The sequence below is a fragment of the Colius striatus genome, chromosome 4, assembly GCF_028858725.1.
Source record: "Colius striatus isolate bColStr4 chromosome 4, bColStr4.1.hap1, whole genome shotgun sequence".
In the NCBI taxonomy this organism is placed as follows: domain Eukaryota; kingdom Metazoa; phylum Chordata; class Aves; order Coliiformes; family Coliidae; genus Colius; species Colius striatus.
The window spans coordinates 9,316,285-9,334,168 of NC_084762.1; the positions used below are offsets into that span (position 1 = coordinate 9,316,285).

The 17,884-nt window shown below is 36.8% G+C and overlaps 1 protein-coding gene across 2 annotated transcripts in view; it reads right to left on the reverse strand.

Annotated features, from left to right (window-relative positions):
• RETREG1 (reticulophagy regulator 1) overlaps positions 1–17,884 on the reverse strand; it is a 60,401-nt gene that overhangs the window by 36,854 nt on the left and 5,663 nt on the right. The window contains exons 2-3 of one of the 2 annotated variants that reach the window (XM_061995842.1): positions 10,237–10,343; positions 9,201–9,231 (exon numbers count right to left, since the gene is read on the reverse strand). In XM_061995842.1, coding sequence (XP_061851826.1) covers positions 9,201–9,231; positions 10,237–10,343 — 138 coding nt within the window. Of the gene's footprint in view, positions 1–9,200; positions 9,232–10,236; positions 10,344–17,884 lie in introns of those variants that run through there. The other variant, XM_061995844.1, reaches the window with a different exon arrangement.

Below are 17,884 nucleotides of genomic sequence, written 5' to 3' on the forward strand. Positions count from 1 at the left end.
GTCCAACCCCCCCGCAGCAGCAGGTTCACCTACATCAGGTCACATAGGAATGTGTCCAGGCAGGTCTTGAAGACCTCTAAGGAAGGAGCCTCCACACCCTTCCTGGGCAGCCTGTGCCAGGGCTCCCTTACCCCCACAGAAAAACAGTTTTTTCTTATGTTTAATGGAACTTTTTTGTGTTCCAGTTTCATCCCTTTACCCCTTGTCCTGTTGCTAGCTACCATCGAAAAAAAGGATGTCCCAACCTCCTGATACCCACCCTTTAGATTTTTGTAAATATTAATAAGATCCCCCCTCATTCTCCTGTTTTCTAGACTAAAATGACTAAAATAATGTATATATATTCTTACAATCAGACTGATGCTGATTAGTGTGACTGGCAACATCTGTGACAGGCAATTACAGAAACCTGGAGACAAATGCTGGTGATAAACACACCTATGGCATGTTTGGATATTTGAGTCAGCAACTTTTTTGTGTGTGGAACAAACCCTATTCTCATCAAAAGAACAGAACAACAAAAGCAGCATTTCTGCCTACAGGACATAGATAATACAGACCAATGGTAGAAAGCAAAAAAGGGCATTTGTAAATGCAGGAGAAAAGCACCTTTTCCTCATTTTTGTTTGACATACTACTTGCACTTCATACAGTCTTCGGTGACAATATAAAAATACAGAATACAGTTAAGTTTGCAACCTGTTTTTACAGAGATTTTTATATCAAATATGATGCAATTTGTATCTAAGAAAAGCAATTCCAAAATGAAACAGTTCTGTTTTTTTTTCTTAATCCTTAAAGTAGTCTCTCTATTTAAAGTAACACTGGGGGCTCCCTGAATGCTATAGTTTATAAATACCCTTTAAGATGACAAGTCAAATGACTTCAGGATTGTAAGTTATCTCTCACAGTTGTTCAACTGTTAAAATGGAAGGTGGTAAGAATAGAATAAAAATACCAATGGTGAAAATGTTACATGTGCAATAGAATACACATAGGGAACAGGACACATGACGATTTTAACAATCTTTCCTCTTAAATTTACTCTCTACCCTTCAAAAAGGTCACTGCAGACTTCTTTTCTGATGAGTGATTTGAGGTCTGTCACTTTGTTCAAAGCTCCGAAGATAAGACATGCAGTCTTCCTCTACTCATGATCTGTCTCATACTTGTTGTGACAATACTCTGCTGATTAAGGTATTAATAACTTGATGCAATCCACTAAACTATGATAATAAACAACATTTAAAAATATATACATTACATTTGCAAGCAGAACGTATCTCTAAGGCAGATAAACATACCCAACAGCTCCACTGCAATCAGACAGCCTGCTTCTGGACTCGGGAGTTACATTAATTATATGGTATAACCCTACAATGAGTTACAAAAAGGTTGTTTTGACTGTATGTCCGGTTTTTGTTCTCTTTAAGGGGGCTTGGTACCTTGCTACTCCTAGAAAGTGCTATTGCTTGTTAAGCAATTCAAAGATAGAACAATATGTAGCTAAGGCCTACCTATCTAGACATTTTACTAGGTCTGCCTAACTTCTTAGAAATCTTTTAACTAGAGGATGGCCTTGCTAAATCTCTGAGTTGCCCTAGAAAACCGATCTTCTTTAGAAGGGACTGACTTGTTCAAGTTTGTGCTGTCTGCAAAGCTTTGAAATACAGCACTTCAAAACAAGGAATTAAGAACTGCATTTCAATCAGTAACCTTATGTTAGTTCTAGTGCACTGACATGCAGTGATTTTGACATAGTCACAACAACAAATTGAGAGACATTTGACATGGATTTCCACCATAAGTAAAAAAATATTAAAAGCCAGAATACTGAATACTTTTTACTAAGTCTTTATGGATTAGGGATAAATATTCAGGGTGATGGCTGAAGGAAGCAGGGAGTGACCAGCTCTTCCATTCAGAATGATGCTACTGCATTCAAGTTTTCTCCTTTCCCTGTTTGAGACAGGTAGGAAGGCTTTTGCTACCCCTCAAGAAGCAGATCATTACTTGAGTCTAAGTTGAATATGCAAGTTGAAACACACCTGTCTAAGAAGGAACATTACCTTTTGGCTGAAATTTTACCTATGTCCAAAACTTATGGATCCTTCAACTGGAATGATCTTTATCTGGGATATGAGGTGTCTTTGTCATTTTCCCTCACATACACTTTATTCCAAGTTTCACTTTCTCATTGAGGAAATACCTGTCATTCACATCCTTGAACAGGTTGTCTTATGCTGCTATTTAGGCTGGCAGCCAATATAAGAGCATAGCCTTCTTCACCCTGCCTCTGAAGCGTGATATTCATTATAAACTGATTGCAAATATAAACAAGTAGAATAAAAAAACCCAATTAATGCAAGGGTTTTAATACTGAAAGTGCAGTAACACTCAGAACTGACAACAATAGATAAAGTGTGCCTGCCAGTAGCTGACAGTTTCTAAGCACCTTTGAAAAATAAAGAACAACAGATGCTATAGTTAGTATTAGAAAGCTGATCTGCTCAAAAACAGAGAACATTTTCTTGGATTCAGAAGGTACCCAAACATTGTCTATTTTCTTTTAATTCATTTGATGCTCTCTGTGAGGATCTTGCACCCATGCTTCAATAGAAGTTCCTGAAGACAGATACAAAAGGTGAACTAAGGTGGATGATACCAGCACAATTCCTCTGCAGTTTTTCAGATAGTTTTTCTATAGAGATGTTCATAGGCTGAAGAAATCAATCCACAAAGATGGGATAGATGAATACTTTAAGAAATGCTTGTAGCTTTCACTGCATGTCCAAAGTATGGCCCACAACTCAACACAGAAACCAGTATGGGGTTTTTTGCCCTTTAATTAGAGTTTTAAAGCTTTATTTATTGCTGCTGAAAAGTGGTGCCAATATTGCTATACCAGTAAGAAACATGAAAATATTAAGAAGTGAAGGACACCTCCATACCCCCTTGCATAAAGCTGAGGAAACTTGGCAAACAGCACACAACCGTGCTATACAAATCACCAAATTCAAACACAGCACCTGCCATACTTGCTCTTGTCTAAGACAGACGAGTGGATCTAAGCACTTGTTATTGAGATAGGGCAAAGCTGAGAGAGGGATAAGTGGCATGGGAGAGCTCCAGAGTAACACTAACCACTTGGGGATTTTCTCTTTCTGAATCTCTGGTTCATTTCTCCACTCACCTCCTCGTTGGAATTTTCTGTATTTGCTTTATCACTTTCTTTTCAACTCCGATCAGGTTCTAGGTGTTGTTTTGATTTTGTAATGTGGAAACAAGCTGAACTGAGAAAAAAAAAAAACCCACCTGCAATTCTACAAAACTTCTACATAAGGTTTAGTTAGTACTGTGATGAAAAAGAACATTTTATTATTACAATAGACAAAGCAATAAAAACCCAACTGAGACATCTTAGATGATGGTATGCAGCAGCAGGGAGGTTGCTTTTTTTCCCCCAGAGATGATAATACAGGTATTATCTGACATGCCAGTAAGCATGACACAGAGCTATCAGAAGTGGGTCAGCTCAGAATTAGCAGTTCTTAGGTTGTTCCCCATGTACAGATCCCCCTGACTGCACGCACAGACAACTTTAACGGAACTGCAAAGCAAAACTCTCTTGAGTAACTGACCAGTGACTGCAGCTCCATACTTCAAAAAATTTAACAGTGAATAGAGCTGGCTGTTCTGTACATTGAAAACTGCTGAAGGAAAATGTCCTTATGCTTAAACAAAAAATGACAAATAAAGGCTGTATTTCTACCCTCCCATCATAATGGAGCTAGCATTTTTTAACTGAGTGTAGCAGTTAATTTTTTACCAATGAGTAACAAAGGAAATTAATCACTGAGTCACTTTCGAGCAGGAAGCAACATACCCTGAAGACTGCAAAGACTGCACTTATGTCAGGTATTTATTTCACACATTTAATCATGAATGCAGTGGCTTCACTTGAACAAAAGTATTTCAAACCCAGTTTATTTAATTATAGCAAAAATACATGTCTCGCTGTGCTGGTGCCTAGATAATCTTTTCTGCAAAATGGAAAATCATAGAATCATTTAGGTTGGCAAAGACCTTTAAGACCATCAAGTCCAACTGTAAGGCTTAGGTAGGAAGTTTTTTAGAAGCCTGCACATGAAATCTCCTGAAGTTGTTTCATGGCGTTACTCCTTCTGACTTATACAAGGACTATTATTTGTCTGTCTTTGAGAAGATACAAACAGAAAACTAAAAAAATAAAATGCAGCTGGCAAGCAATATGCTTAGAAATGAGTACTGAAATCTCATCTGTGAGATTAGCAAGACCAAAACCCAGTTGTTAAATCAGACTTATGTGAGGTGTTCTGTATCTTGAAATTTTAATTAAGTATTTATATAAGTCCACTCTTGTTATCAGAAGAAGAAAAAAAAGTTTCTAGAGGTAAACACAATGGCAACTTTCTGAATGACTCCATAGTGTCTCAGGACTACAAAACCAAAATATACAATATGGAAATCTTTCAGAGCTCTCCAAATAAAGTTTTAAATAAGTCTTGAATAATTTTGACTCCAACTAGGGATAGGACTGTAGGACAAATGAAAAGAGTAATAGATTTCTTAAGGAACTATGGTTTATTAAGTCAAAACCAGGAAAAATAAGGTTATCCAAGCAACTTCAGATCAACTGCTCACATCTGGATAGTGATCAAGTTGGTAACACCACTAAGAAGCTGTTAAAGTGGTCAATGAGGCTTATTCAGTATTCAAATGAGTTTAGAAAAGCACACAGCCCATGCTAAATAAGAGCTGGAACCGTACATCTTAACTGTTACAATGATTTATAAAATTTCTTGCATGACACAAAAGCAAACTGTGAAAATATGGCATATATGCAATCCCCATAAGATTACTTCACATTTAATGAAAAAGCCATACCAAAGGGCAGGTATTAGAAATGTCTTGTTGGATGAGATTAATATGCCCCTAGCATTTGCATTCAGTATCCTCATTAATCCTTCAGATGAGTGAGTGGCAATACCCTGGGTGGAGTGACAGACACGGCAGAGGAGTGGCAATACCCTGGGAGGAGTGGCAGACACAGCAGAGGATAGAATCAGGATTCAAAGAGGAGCTCAAACTGGAAAATGGCATGAAACAACCAACCAGTCAAACTCACGAGGGACACACGGTATTTGACAAGCCAAAAGCATAAATGCAAAATGGGAAACGACTTACTAAACAAGCAGTGCAGCAAAGACAAAGACTGTTCCCAACAGACTACAAGCCACCAGAGTTATTTGCAATAGTATTAGAAAAAATAAATCCCTGCCTGGGATGCACTTACAAGATATTTATCGTATACAGCATAAATCATCTGTTTTACTTGATACTTATAATGCCTCGGTTTGAGCATCACGTTACGAGCAATACAGATACTCACACATAAATGATAAAAGTTGCTCAAATCACAACTCATCCCTTGGCAGGTATTAAATTGAGCTGATGAAATATAATCTTGTTAAAAAAAGTTAAGCCCCAGTGCAGGACCTTTTTTTCCTCTGCCTTTACTTCCTCAAAAGTTACTCTTTTCCTGCATCCATGATAATGTTAACCTTTAACAGGGACAGAAGGGCAATAAGGCTCATAGAAAGAGGTGTGCAATATTTGTTTGGTAGTAGCAAAGAAGCTACTTCACATTCTGAAGCCTATTTTTATCTACTTATCTATTAGACTATATTCCACCCTCTGCCTTCGTGTAGGCTGACAGGCAGTTTTTTTTCTTTGGTTTGTTGCCAGATTTCATGCAGCTGTGTGCAGCCACATGAAGAACCTATCTCACCTGGATGACCAAACCAAACCTAAGGGACTGTGCAACAGAAACTGACACCAATAGTCGCATGTTCTGGTACTGACTGGCCCACATGACTGGCCTTGACTTACATCAGCTTTGCTATCTACGGCATCAAGGAAATGGATTAACAAGCATCAACCAGGAACATTTCTGTTACAAGCTTGACTCTGTTTAGATTTCCTAAGGGAAAAAGACCTTTTATTTCCTAATTTGCTCACCTGCAACAAGATCTCCTTGCAACACCCTGAAGGACAGAATGTTGTTTTTTGAAATATGATTACGCTGCATATCCCCAAGGTCTGAAGAGTGATCTGAATACACAATCGTAGTGTGCCAGAGATTCATTTCTGAGAAACTGCTTGCATACAAAGAGACAGAGGTAAATCTAGTCCTCATCCTTGTTTGTCAAGCCCTCCAGCTGTTATTGCTGGGGAATGGTATTACAGCACGTTGCTGCAAGAGTCAGCTTCTTATTGCAACCACTGGCATCAGTCAATGGTATCTTTAAGGCAGACAGGTCTTCAAATGTGCGGGGAATAATGACACAAGGGTTGTAAATGCTCTTACTCATCTCATCACCCTAGGCTTACTGTATATATTCAAGGAAAACAAAAAAGTCATTACTAAGGTACAATGTACCAGTCTGCAGACATATTATTTCAGACAAGAAGAATAATATTATGTATCTCGTAAAGTATTTCAACTCTTTCTCCATTGATCACAAAATGAAGTAGACTATCGGGAATCTTTAGGCAAATGATCTACAGATTGTCTTAAGCAAACCCAGCATATGCAAATCAGAGATATGCAAAGCTTCAGATCTAATAAATGGAGCATGTGTAATTACACAAAAGGGTAATTGTCTCATCTTTAGTGAGGTTTTTCCAATGCTCTCAGTGACAAATTAGGAAGAATTATGGAGTTATGGTTAGATTAAAAAGGGAGTTTTTTATTCTTGGAAAAAAAGCAATAACTACATATTGTATGAAGTCTGTCAAGCTCTGAATGGTGCTAGTTCAGCATATTGTTCTTCAGAGCATCTTGACCATTGCAATACATATGAACATCTATGAGCTGGGCTGACGCAACTGTGGAATTCATGTAGGCCTAAAGGTGAATTCAGGTCTTGTAAATTTACAACCTGAATTTGAGGCTGATCTCCCAAAACAGTGATTTAGCAACAGTAATGGATGGCCCAATAATGGATTTCTTTTTCTACCAAGCAGCAACATTCCCCCAGAAGGAGGCAGCAACTTTGATGGCTCTGGCACAGGAGCATCGTGTGTGGACTGTAAAGCAGGTAAATGCTACAGACACAGTTGTTCTGTGCCTGTGGGCCATGATGCCAGAGAACAAGCTCTGTACATTTATAAAGGTTTACAAAGTCACAATTTGCTGGAGAATATTAGTAGAGAATTGATTGTTCACTATTTCTTCCACCACAAAGAAGAACGGTAGAAAGTAGTTAAGAAACTACTATATAGCAATAAATATACACAAGACTCTGTTCACAAAATATGTAGTTCAGCTGTGGATATCTATGGTACAGGATGTTGCAAAGACAGAGAGATTTTAAGAACAAAACAATGAGACAAATTAATGGAAGGTCCACCTAGAATAGCTGGGGTGGTGGAGGAAGACTGTACTTATGGTACCTAGAAATCCTTCAACTGGAAGTTGCTGGAGGCTGGGAGAGTACACCAGAAGTATCTTGCAAATTCGTCCCTCTTTGACACACTGTCCAAGGCCATGTTCTTCCCAGCTGGCTACCTTCAGAGAGCAGGTACTGGGCTAGATGAACTTACGAGCTGATCTTGTGTTCTTAACATTGCAAAATACTTTACATAGACACATACAACACTAGTATTATATTATCCAAAGTCATAGGCTACGGTGAGCTCATCAGATTCTCTTTTCCGCTCTCTGTATTTGCTTCCCATAAAACAGCGAGTCAAATCCAAGAATCTGGACACCTGAAAATCTGAATCCATTATATTTAAAGGACTATTTACAATCTTTTCATGAAAATCAGCTGTTCTGGTTTTGTGACTCAGTGAACTGGGGTCTGAGAGAAAAAAAATGCATCAGACTGAGAAATTACTTTTCATAGGAACAAAAGGCAGATAAAACCCTACGCTTTCTTCTACTCCACAAGCAACTTAAAAGTAAGCAGACAGGTAAATTCAGATGTCAAATCCCCCAAAGACAGTAAGTTTTTTAGAAATTTATTTCATAAAGAACAGTAGGAAATAACAAAATACAAATCCCACTAATGTGCCACGGTGACTTCTCAGTTAAAACCTTTGAAGGAATGTTGGCCCACACAGACAGATGGACAGTGTAGCACTAGCTGTGGTATAAGAACATTTTATGTTGCTCAGTTCATTAACTAACCTGTCATCAGCTCCGCATAGCTCCACTTCAGGTTTATAAGAAAGCCTGAAGATATTTCATACCTCTCAAAGTTTAGGAATGACTGCACATCTGATACGCTTTCTGTAACTGCCGTGATATTGGTATCTATTTCTAGGCAAGAAACAAAAGCCTGCATCTTCTCTTTTGAGCTTCACATTACTGTTTCTTCAGTGTCAGGGTTTACAAGAGTGTACTAATGAATGTGCTTTCGAATGATGTCAGATATATGATAATTCCCGATGGTCTGTTTATAAGAACAATATTTTAAATATACAAACTTTTATTCTGGAAATGGATTGTCAGTAAACTCTTAGAGACATTGTTTATACTGAAAAAAAAAATCAAATCAATGATATACTCTCTAATAACAACATGATATGAACAATTGCCTGTGGGCTGGGATAGCCCAAAGGCAAGTCAACAGACTTGACGATTATCGATTGAATTCTATCCCTATGGGTATCAGTTAATATTTATATCAAATAATAATGATCCATAACTTCTGTTGACTACTACAGAGATAAAAGAAAACCGCAGCAAGCTTACATACTTCTAGACAGCACTGGGATAATGATGCTCTAAAAGAAAATTACCTCTGTAACCAACACAGTATTTTTCCCTAATAACTAACTTCAAAGAAAACACCATTTCCCACAAAATTCAAAGCATGGTAATCCCACTGTAAGAAAAAGCATTTCCAAAGGTATTTTGAGACATTACTGTATGCTTTAAAATAACTCAAATCAGAAAAAACACACTTTTTAGAAAGTTACTCAAAATTCAAACTGAAAGACAAGCAGTAATGGACTTAGAAAAGATACTTAAGATGAAAATAATTCAGTTGTGTTTTAATTACAGAGAAAATAGATGGTGTTTTAAATTCCAGACTAATCATAATCAAGAAGGTATTAAATAAACAATGTATTAAAAATAATATACCTACTTGCCAGTGATGGTCCTCCAAAGCTGTGCACCTGCAATTGAGAGAATTTAAGATAAAACAAAATGCAGAAAACCTGAAACACTATTATTTTTTTCTGTATTAATAAGAAATGTTTGAATTTGAGGATGAAATAACTCAGAAGTCTCTCTAACAGTCAAAAGAGCACATGAAGTTAGAGTAACAGTTTTAGAATTGTTTTCAGTAAACAACATACCAGTCAAAAAAGGTAAAATGGAAAAAAAAAGAATCAGTATCTTATGTTTCTGCATTTTCACATGGAAGAAGATAACCAACGTAACACCTGCCTGACAGCTACAAACTGACAAGCACTTTTTATATTCCTTATGAATCTGTAATAGTCTTGCCATCTAGTGGTTGGCTGGAAGTGTGAAGTAGCTACTGGGAAGAACTTTTTTCTGTTTTATGGAGTGGCACTTCATTGATTTTAAGTCACTACCACAAGATTTCTACAGTATCATTTCAAGAGCCTGACTGCTCTTGAACTCTGCATACGACGCCTTCAAAGGCAATTGTAAAATAAGTCAACTCTAATAAAATAAATCATTCAGTATGCTGGGAAACAGGTCTTCCTAGCCTCATCTCTATGATTAATAGTTAAATAATCATACAGAAACAGGAGTGAAATACAAATGAAGACAGGGTGGTGTTCTTGCTCGTTTAGCTTGGTCAATGTTGGTACATCTTAGATTTGGCTAATTTGGTAATTACAGCTAAGTGAGGTATTCAACATTAGAGGGGATTTATGCAACACTGAGCATAAAAATCAAATTCTGCTTTATAAGTTGACCTCTGAGCTTGTAATGCTCAGGTAGGAAATGGGACAGAAATGAAGACTCCAGAGAAGGCAATGACAATGAACCATGCTTCAGAAAAGGTTCTGAGTCATCACAGATGTAGTATTTCTCTCTGAAATCAGCTAATGCTTTTACAATAATAATAACGATATCAAAATGGATTTAGTAATGAACTAACTGCAGGTGTTTAAGCCAGGAACTATGTCAATATACTGCTTTACCTTTTATCCTCGAGAACACCAAATCCTTTATTATCTGAATAATAAGCACTCCAAGTATTATGAGAGAAGTCAGATGATACACTCTCCAAGGAGTCAGTGCGACAAACCTAGAATGCCAAGAAGAAATAAACAATCAATACTTTTAAACTTATTGGAAGTATATGCAAACAGTTGCTATTAGGGCTGAAAATAAAGAAAAAGAAATAGACTGACATTACAGTAATTGAATTTATTTTTCCCCATAATCTTTTTACAGGAAGAAAACATGGAGAGATCAAAGCATGACACAGTCCCATTTAGAGACACAATCACTAAACATACATTGAGTTTGTAGTAGCTTTTTGCCCATACCTTTATTTAAGCCCAGAGGAAGTACAAAACCAATATTGTAATTATTGCATAGAAAAAAAAGGATGTGAAGTAGAAAAAAAATGAAATTGAATTACATAAAAGACCTGAAGTATTTAAATAGCTTGTTTTAAGGACTTTAGATCAGAGATCTGACTACAGATAATGAATGCATTACTATCTTTTTAAAGAAAAAATAGTTAACTTAAAGAGGAAGTTAGCGATAGCTAAAGCAACAAGAAGTCACTGTCCAAGGTGGTGGATCAAACAAGAACATCAACAGAAATAAAATCATACAAAACTGAGAGGTTTCCAAGAAACCTCTTGGACTTGAAAATAGGGCAACTGGCCACCCAACTGGTTGCTGCTTTCTTTTCTGCAAGAAAGAGAGGGAAAGGAACAGGAGTAGCAAGCATGGCCCCTGGAAAAAGCCAAGAGAAACCTTGTAAGCACAACTGGATTTTTAAAAAGAAAACTGACATCCAGATACTTCTCACAAGCTCAGGACACACTGCAGTTCTGGAAAACTGCTCCAGTATTCCTTGCAATCCACAAGAGATAGGATTGCATCAAATCAAGTGTCTGTGACACTAATTTTCACATGTAACACGAACTCGAAATGCTCAATCACCCTGAGCAGACCTGGATATGATTTCCAATACAAACAGTTAAGCTCACTCTGAAAGCTTTATTCTGAATATGGCAGGTTTCTGCATCTGTGCAGTATTGGAATGATAGGACCACTTTTGTTTTTCCAAATGTGAAATTAGTATCTCTGTGTAATTTCAGCCAGCTCAAGAAAACCAATAGAGATAGAGAAAAACTATTACATGGCAAGCCCTTTCAAAATTGCCCAAGCACAGTTCATTAAATCACAACTCCTAACAGCTTTTACATCCAGTTGACCTATTATTTTTCTTTGTAATAATCTTCAACATTAAGGATTAAATTCAAGTGCAGTGAATATTTTGTTTAACCTCCTTATTAACATTGATAATGGGGAGGCTGAGGAGAGAAAAATCAAATGCATATTAAAATCAAATGAAGAATTTCTCCTACAACTGCTAGGCATCAGAAATTTGTAACAAATGCAGGCCTTTAAGTTTTGTGGGCTTAATACTGTGCCTATTCTATAGGTTCTTCATGGTGCTTGTGCATTAATATTTTACACAGTCAAACACAGTATGGTTGAACTTCACCATTACCACTGGGTGTGTATGGGCATGGGGGGGGTGTGTGTGTGGCATGGATGCAAACACACACATTTTACTAGTTCTTAAAGTTCAAAAACTAGTTCTTAAACTAGATGTTTTCTAAGGCTTAACCTGTCTTTCAAAGAATATACAGAACACGTTTGACCTAATTCATGCTCACAACTAAACCATACTCCTAGTTCTGCTGCAATCACAGCTGTCACCTGCTGTTAAAAACAATTGCACTAATACGGACAGGGATTAGCAAACAAGGACTAATGAGGTAATATCCTCTCTGAAAGATGTTTCCAAGTAATGTCATTCCACCTTTCCAACAAGGTACAAGCTTTCTGCTCCACAGCTTTTGGGGAAAAAATCCTGTAATGTAGTTGGAACAGCTAACATAGTCACCAAACAAGGGCTCCTCACATATTTGGAGAGCTTTGAATTGTTCTGACTGGACTTTCCCCTGCCTTAACATTATTAGCTACCACATCCCATCCTCCCCTGCTTCAGTACTGTTTATATTGTGCTGTTTTCAAGAAAGACTGTCTCTTATAAACTCATTTCACAGCCAGTGTGTGTCAGCCCTCAGGTGCTCCAGCAGTATTGATTAGAAAAACTGCTGTGAGCCACATGTCAGAGATCTAGGTCCTTGAAGCCCTTACTGGTCAAAAGTTGATAAGGTCCCACTGTACCTTTTTTGGCATGTGTCTGTCATAAGCTTATCAAAATCCTACTCCAACATGCTGAGATCTGAAAACTACTTATTATGCTGACAGTGTCAGGATTCAAAATTCTTATAGGAATTATCAACACGATGCATAGCAACCAAACTAACAAAAAGTTTCTGTGGCAGTTTTGCTTATTATTAAGAGTTAGGGCTTTTTTCCTCCCCTTCTTTTTTTAAGGAAAAGAACAGTTCACTGAAGTATTTCTAACACACAGGCATAGCTGACAAAAATGAAAGTCCCCAGAATGGCATCATCATATACTGCACAAAAATATTTCTGTTTGGTAGAAGAATCAATAGTTATACTGACTCAATAAACTTTAATAATCTCTTTTTAAACAATAAACAAAACAGACTAATGTTCAAAATGTCGAATTACTTCTACAAGTGGTGTGAAAGTAAAAACTGCTACTAGACACATAAACAAGATCTGTCCCCCCATGATATGCTGTAATATTTTGAGATATATGGTTGTTTTTTTTTCCCCAAAAGGTTAAACCAATATATGAAATTCTGCATTTTACATAATGACTTCAGCAGTTAACAAGCAGCCTGCATGACAAGCAGACAAGTAACTGCTGTAGTCAGTGTGGGACTAAACAAAAACCATCATCAGGTGCCACTGGACTCGGTCCCTAGCACTAGCTGAAACAGGTAACCTCAGTACAGGAGAAGTCTTCACTCAGACACAGTTCCAGAAATAGGATACAGCCATCTGGTTTTGAGGCTGCAAGAAATGCCTGTCCCTTGAACTCATGGCAACACCTGAGGAACGTGTCCTCTGTGTTAAGGTATACAGCAGTTAAATGAAAGGCAGTAAACAGATGGCAGGTCACTATGGAGTATCATCTCCAAAAACTTCATTAAGAACTTAAGCAACTTGATCTAACTGGACCTAGTTTAGGCAGGTCAAACTAGCTGACCTCCTGCTTCCTTCCAACCTACGTTCTTCTATGTAGGAAGAATGTAAGCTTAATGGAGCCAAGCCTGCTACTGAATTCCACTGTGAGAGACTGAGAAACCATGACTGTAAAATGAAATAGGAGAAAGATCAACTATTGACTGTTAGGATAATTAAGCAGTGGTTGCCCACAGGGGTTGTGGGATTTCTGTCTTTGAAGGCCATCAAGACAAAACCCTGAGCAATCTGTTCTGAATTAAATCCTGATCTTTGAACTGGAGGTTGAACTAGAGACCTCCTGAGGCCCCAACCAACTTGCACAGTATTTTTGTTCTATGACTATTTTAGTATATTAAAAGTGGCTGTCAGACCCTTTTCTGTAAGATGCTGAACTTGGAACTTTAAGGCATAACATTTTCTCCTACCTGGCCTGGTTGTACTGCACTTTGAATGACATGATTCTAAATTGCACAATTAAGAGTAAAAGCTTGACAATGTCCACAATTAAGTCAAAATCATTTAACTTTATAATGGAAGAACACTCTGCATTGCAATTTTTAAATGACACATATCTACAGTATTACATACAAATGTGAGACTTACTGAGAAAAAGTTACATCATTTTGAAACTCCAGAGTGCTACCCTACCTGCTCTTCAGCATTTCAGACACCTTCAGGTCTTCCTACCTACAATTACAGAGAACTAAATAAATCTCTTAAATTCCAGAACACAACTTTTCTTATAAAGTCATGTTTCTTTATTTTTAGAGTCACACAAATAAATACACATTGCCATTAAACTCTCTTGACTATTCAAAAGCTATTAACTTCATATGTAAGCTTTCCAGTATTTTGGCCAAAAGCAAAAACTCAGAGCAACCTCTTGACAAGTTTCCCATAGCCATTAGGTTAGATAGAAAGAACAGATGGGATAACAAATGGAACAAATCTCCATATAGTATGGGATGGCCATATGTCAATACTGGTAAGACACGTTAACCAACACAACAAATCATCCACTGGATCTGATATATTAAGAAACAGCCATCTCCCAGTGTAGAGTTCCTGCGAGAATTAACAGCACAAACCTGATTGTTTGGAGTCATTCAAGTGGCACAAGCCAGATAAGAAATTTCAGAGGCAAACATTATTGTTTTTGCAGACTGCAAAACTCTATGACAAACTCTTAGAGGGCATGACTAAAGCTATTTTTAAATATACAGGGAAGGCACAAACCTACTACATTGCTTAAAATGTCAATGAAATAAATTTAATTATACAATCCTGACTTCAGCTGTGAAGGTATTTTTCTACAACACATTCTAGAATTATGACTGACTTATGGTTTAAAAGTACAAGAAAATATATCATCAGGAATTAAATTTAGATTACCATCAGGCAGAGATAGTACTTTCTGGAAAGCCTTAGTAGTTACACTTTTAATAACTATCTGCTTGTAGATGGATGATAGACATAATCATACAAACATGTGAAAGCTGTGAATTACTCAGACATGAACATGAAGCTTCATGTCAGCTGATATGACACATTTATTGACTGCATGAGTGATTTGTGGACTTTAATTCAGTGCTCAAACACATTTATTTACATCTTGAAATAAGAGCCTAAAATCGGAGCATTTTTGTGGAGTTCTAAATACTGCAGGTTGGCTTATACTTGTTTCCTCATTAAATGCTAAGGTGACAACTTAGCACAGACACCTTCCAGCCATAGTTTTCCACAGTAAAAAGTCCTCTTCTGTAAGACACAGGTAAGCAAGCACAGGCTATGATATAAAACAGATAGACAATGGCTCTCATCTGTACATATAAAAGATTTCTACTGCATTTTGAGAATGCTCAGCTGCCAACGATGTTTTCATTCTTTTAATCCTCTCATTTTAAGGGTGTGTCTACTCCTGATCTTACATGGCACTGCCCAACACTGTTTCAGACAGTTGTCTACAGTGATGGAGCGTAGGTAAAGAAAAGATGTGGTTATAACTGTTTCCTGGTAGTAACTGTTTGCTCCTTGGAGCTGCATGTAGACTATTCTTCCATGCTTACTATTAATCAACACCAGTCTGGTCGCAAATTTTAATTTAGTGGATAAAAATGTATGCTTCTGTACAGACACAAATAATGAAGAAACACCTTTTTCACCTAAAGTTTTTTGTAAGTAGGAATGCCACCCAAGAACTTAGATATTTTAACAAAATATTTCAACCAGAATAGAATGAAGAACTGGAAAAGAGTTGTTTGATTAATCACTTATGTGTCAACTAGCAATGAGGTTTTCATTGGATAGTGCCCAAAAGACTAAAAATTAAGTACATTAAAAAAAACCAGAATAGGCATAATTATTATTCTAAAACTGGCTTTGCTAAAGCAAAGACAATTCAGTCATCAACCTTTCACTTAAGAAACTTATTTGCCAGATTTTATTCAAAAGATAAAACTGTATTTGTTGAGCTAGAAAAAACCAAATCAAACCAAACCTGGACAGATGTTCTTTAGAAAATCTCCTAGTAATTATTAGGAATAAAACCTTTAGAGTAACAAATTTCTTGTCAAAAGAAACAGACTCCCACAAACAAAAACTACTATTATGTTGACAGCCACCTGCAGAACTGGGGAGTGCAGCAGTTAAGAGTCAGGTTTCAACATTTGTGGTTTGTGGATCAGATTTACTGCAACCTATTGCATTCAGACAGGCATATGAAAAAAATGAAGAGGAAGCTTAAATGACCTAAACTACAGACTTCTGAGTCTACAACACTAAATGCTAGTGCTGCATCAGTGAAAACAGAGAAAGATATATCCCCTGTTAAAATTAGTTTAAATTAAGCAAATAACCTGTCTTTCTCTATTTTTTTTGGCAGAAACATGCCCAGATGACCTTAATTAACTTGTACTCTGGCAAAGCACAGAAGAAATCTTAATCCCATTTTCTCATACAGTGGCAGCAATTTGATGTTAAACAATCCACCTCTACCATGGTGCCCTAAATCTCCTTTTCTTTAATGCTCTCATTAGTCCTGCAACATCTACCATGGAGCATAGCATTTCCCCCTAAAACTTCCATTGTTCTCAAAATTCTACTTACTATTTGAATGCTCTCATTATTTTGAGTCACTACATGAAAAAAAGTCTCATTTCTCTCTTAAGACGATGGCTTTAGACACAGAATTTGCAAGTTTTGGCAAGACAGAATAAACCAGAGTCATGCTGCAATTGGTCCAATTCTCCTTTGTTTGTGATTTCCATCTTCTGCAAAGTCCTCATCCTGGATTTGATCCTAAATTGTTCAGTAATGCTCCCTTTCCCTCAGTTCCTCAATTATCCCATTTCATCTCTTTTCTGATTGATCTTGTTTTCATCTTACTGGTTGAAAAAATGCTGTAAATTGTCCAGGTTTTTATGTAACACTGTCTGGCTCTTAAACAATGACAATTTTCATTCCTATAAACCAACCTCTCAGCCAAACTATGAAAAACTGTCACTGAAAAGCTTTATTATTTTTTTTTGCTAACTAATTTAACTTCCCATTCCCCTTTTCTACTTCCAAAGCCCTCAAAAGTTTTAATAATATCTATTGAAAAAGGAAACATAAGCTTCAAAGTACCTGAATGAAAACAAGCAGACCCTAAAATGATATCACAACTTGTATTGCCATCAGAGTTTTAGCTGCACTCAAGAAAAGCATATTTTGGAATATCACCTTCTAAGGAAAAAAAAAAAAACCAACCAAACCACAAACATTTTTTTTTAAGCTTGCAGAACAAATAGCAATTTACTGCACTGTAGTTGGGTATAATAATAGTAAAACCAGTAAGTTACAAAACCCTAGTAAAAGGCAGCAAAATAGGTAAATTGGACTTATCAGACTAGAAGAAACAAACTAGCAATCATGAAAGAAACCCATTCATGTGGGGACACGGTGAATTTCTAAACTGCCTATGCCAGCATTTTTTCTCTTCTCTGATAAGAAAAGAAATGACAAATTTCTAATCACAAAATCACATACATCAGTGCATTACCTATTCTACCACCGAGACAGAAACTCTTACTAGGGTTTGAGGCAGGATTACAATCTGTATTGAACTATTCACTTGTGTGTTATCCCGATCCTTTGGATTTTGAGGAAGTAATCCCAAATGATTAGAAAGGTAGCTCTAAGATTTCCTGTAACAAAAGACAGCTGAAGACTGGAATTTCCCAAATTCAAAAATCACATTTAGCAGCTGATTGCTATAGGAAGAAAAATATTTTGGCACAGAAACACAGATGTGTTTCCCTGACCTGGGTGATATTACAAATTAAAGACAGTGACTTGAATGCTAATATTCTACAAATTTGCCTCAAAACATCAACACCTCTTCTTACTCAACTCAGTTTTCATGCATTTTTCTTTATGTTGTGATTTCAAAGATTTCTTTTATTCCAAGTCTCAATTTAGTTTGGCAATTTCCTT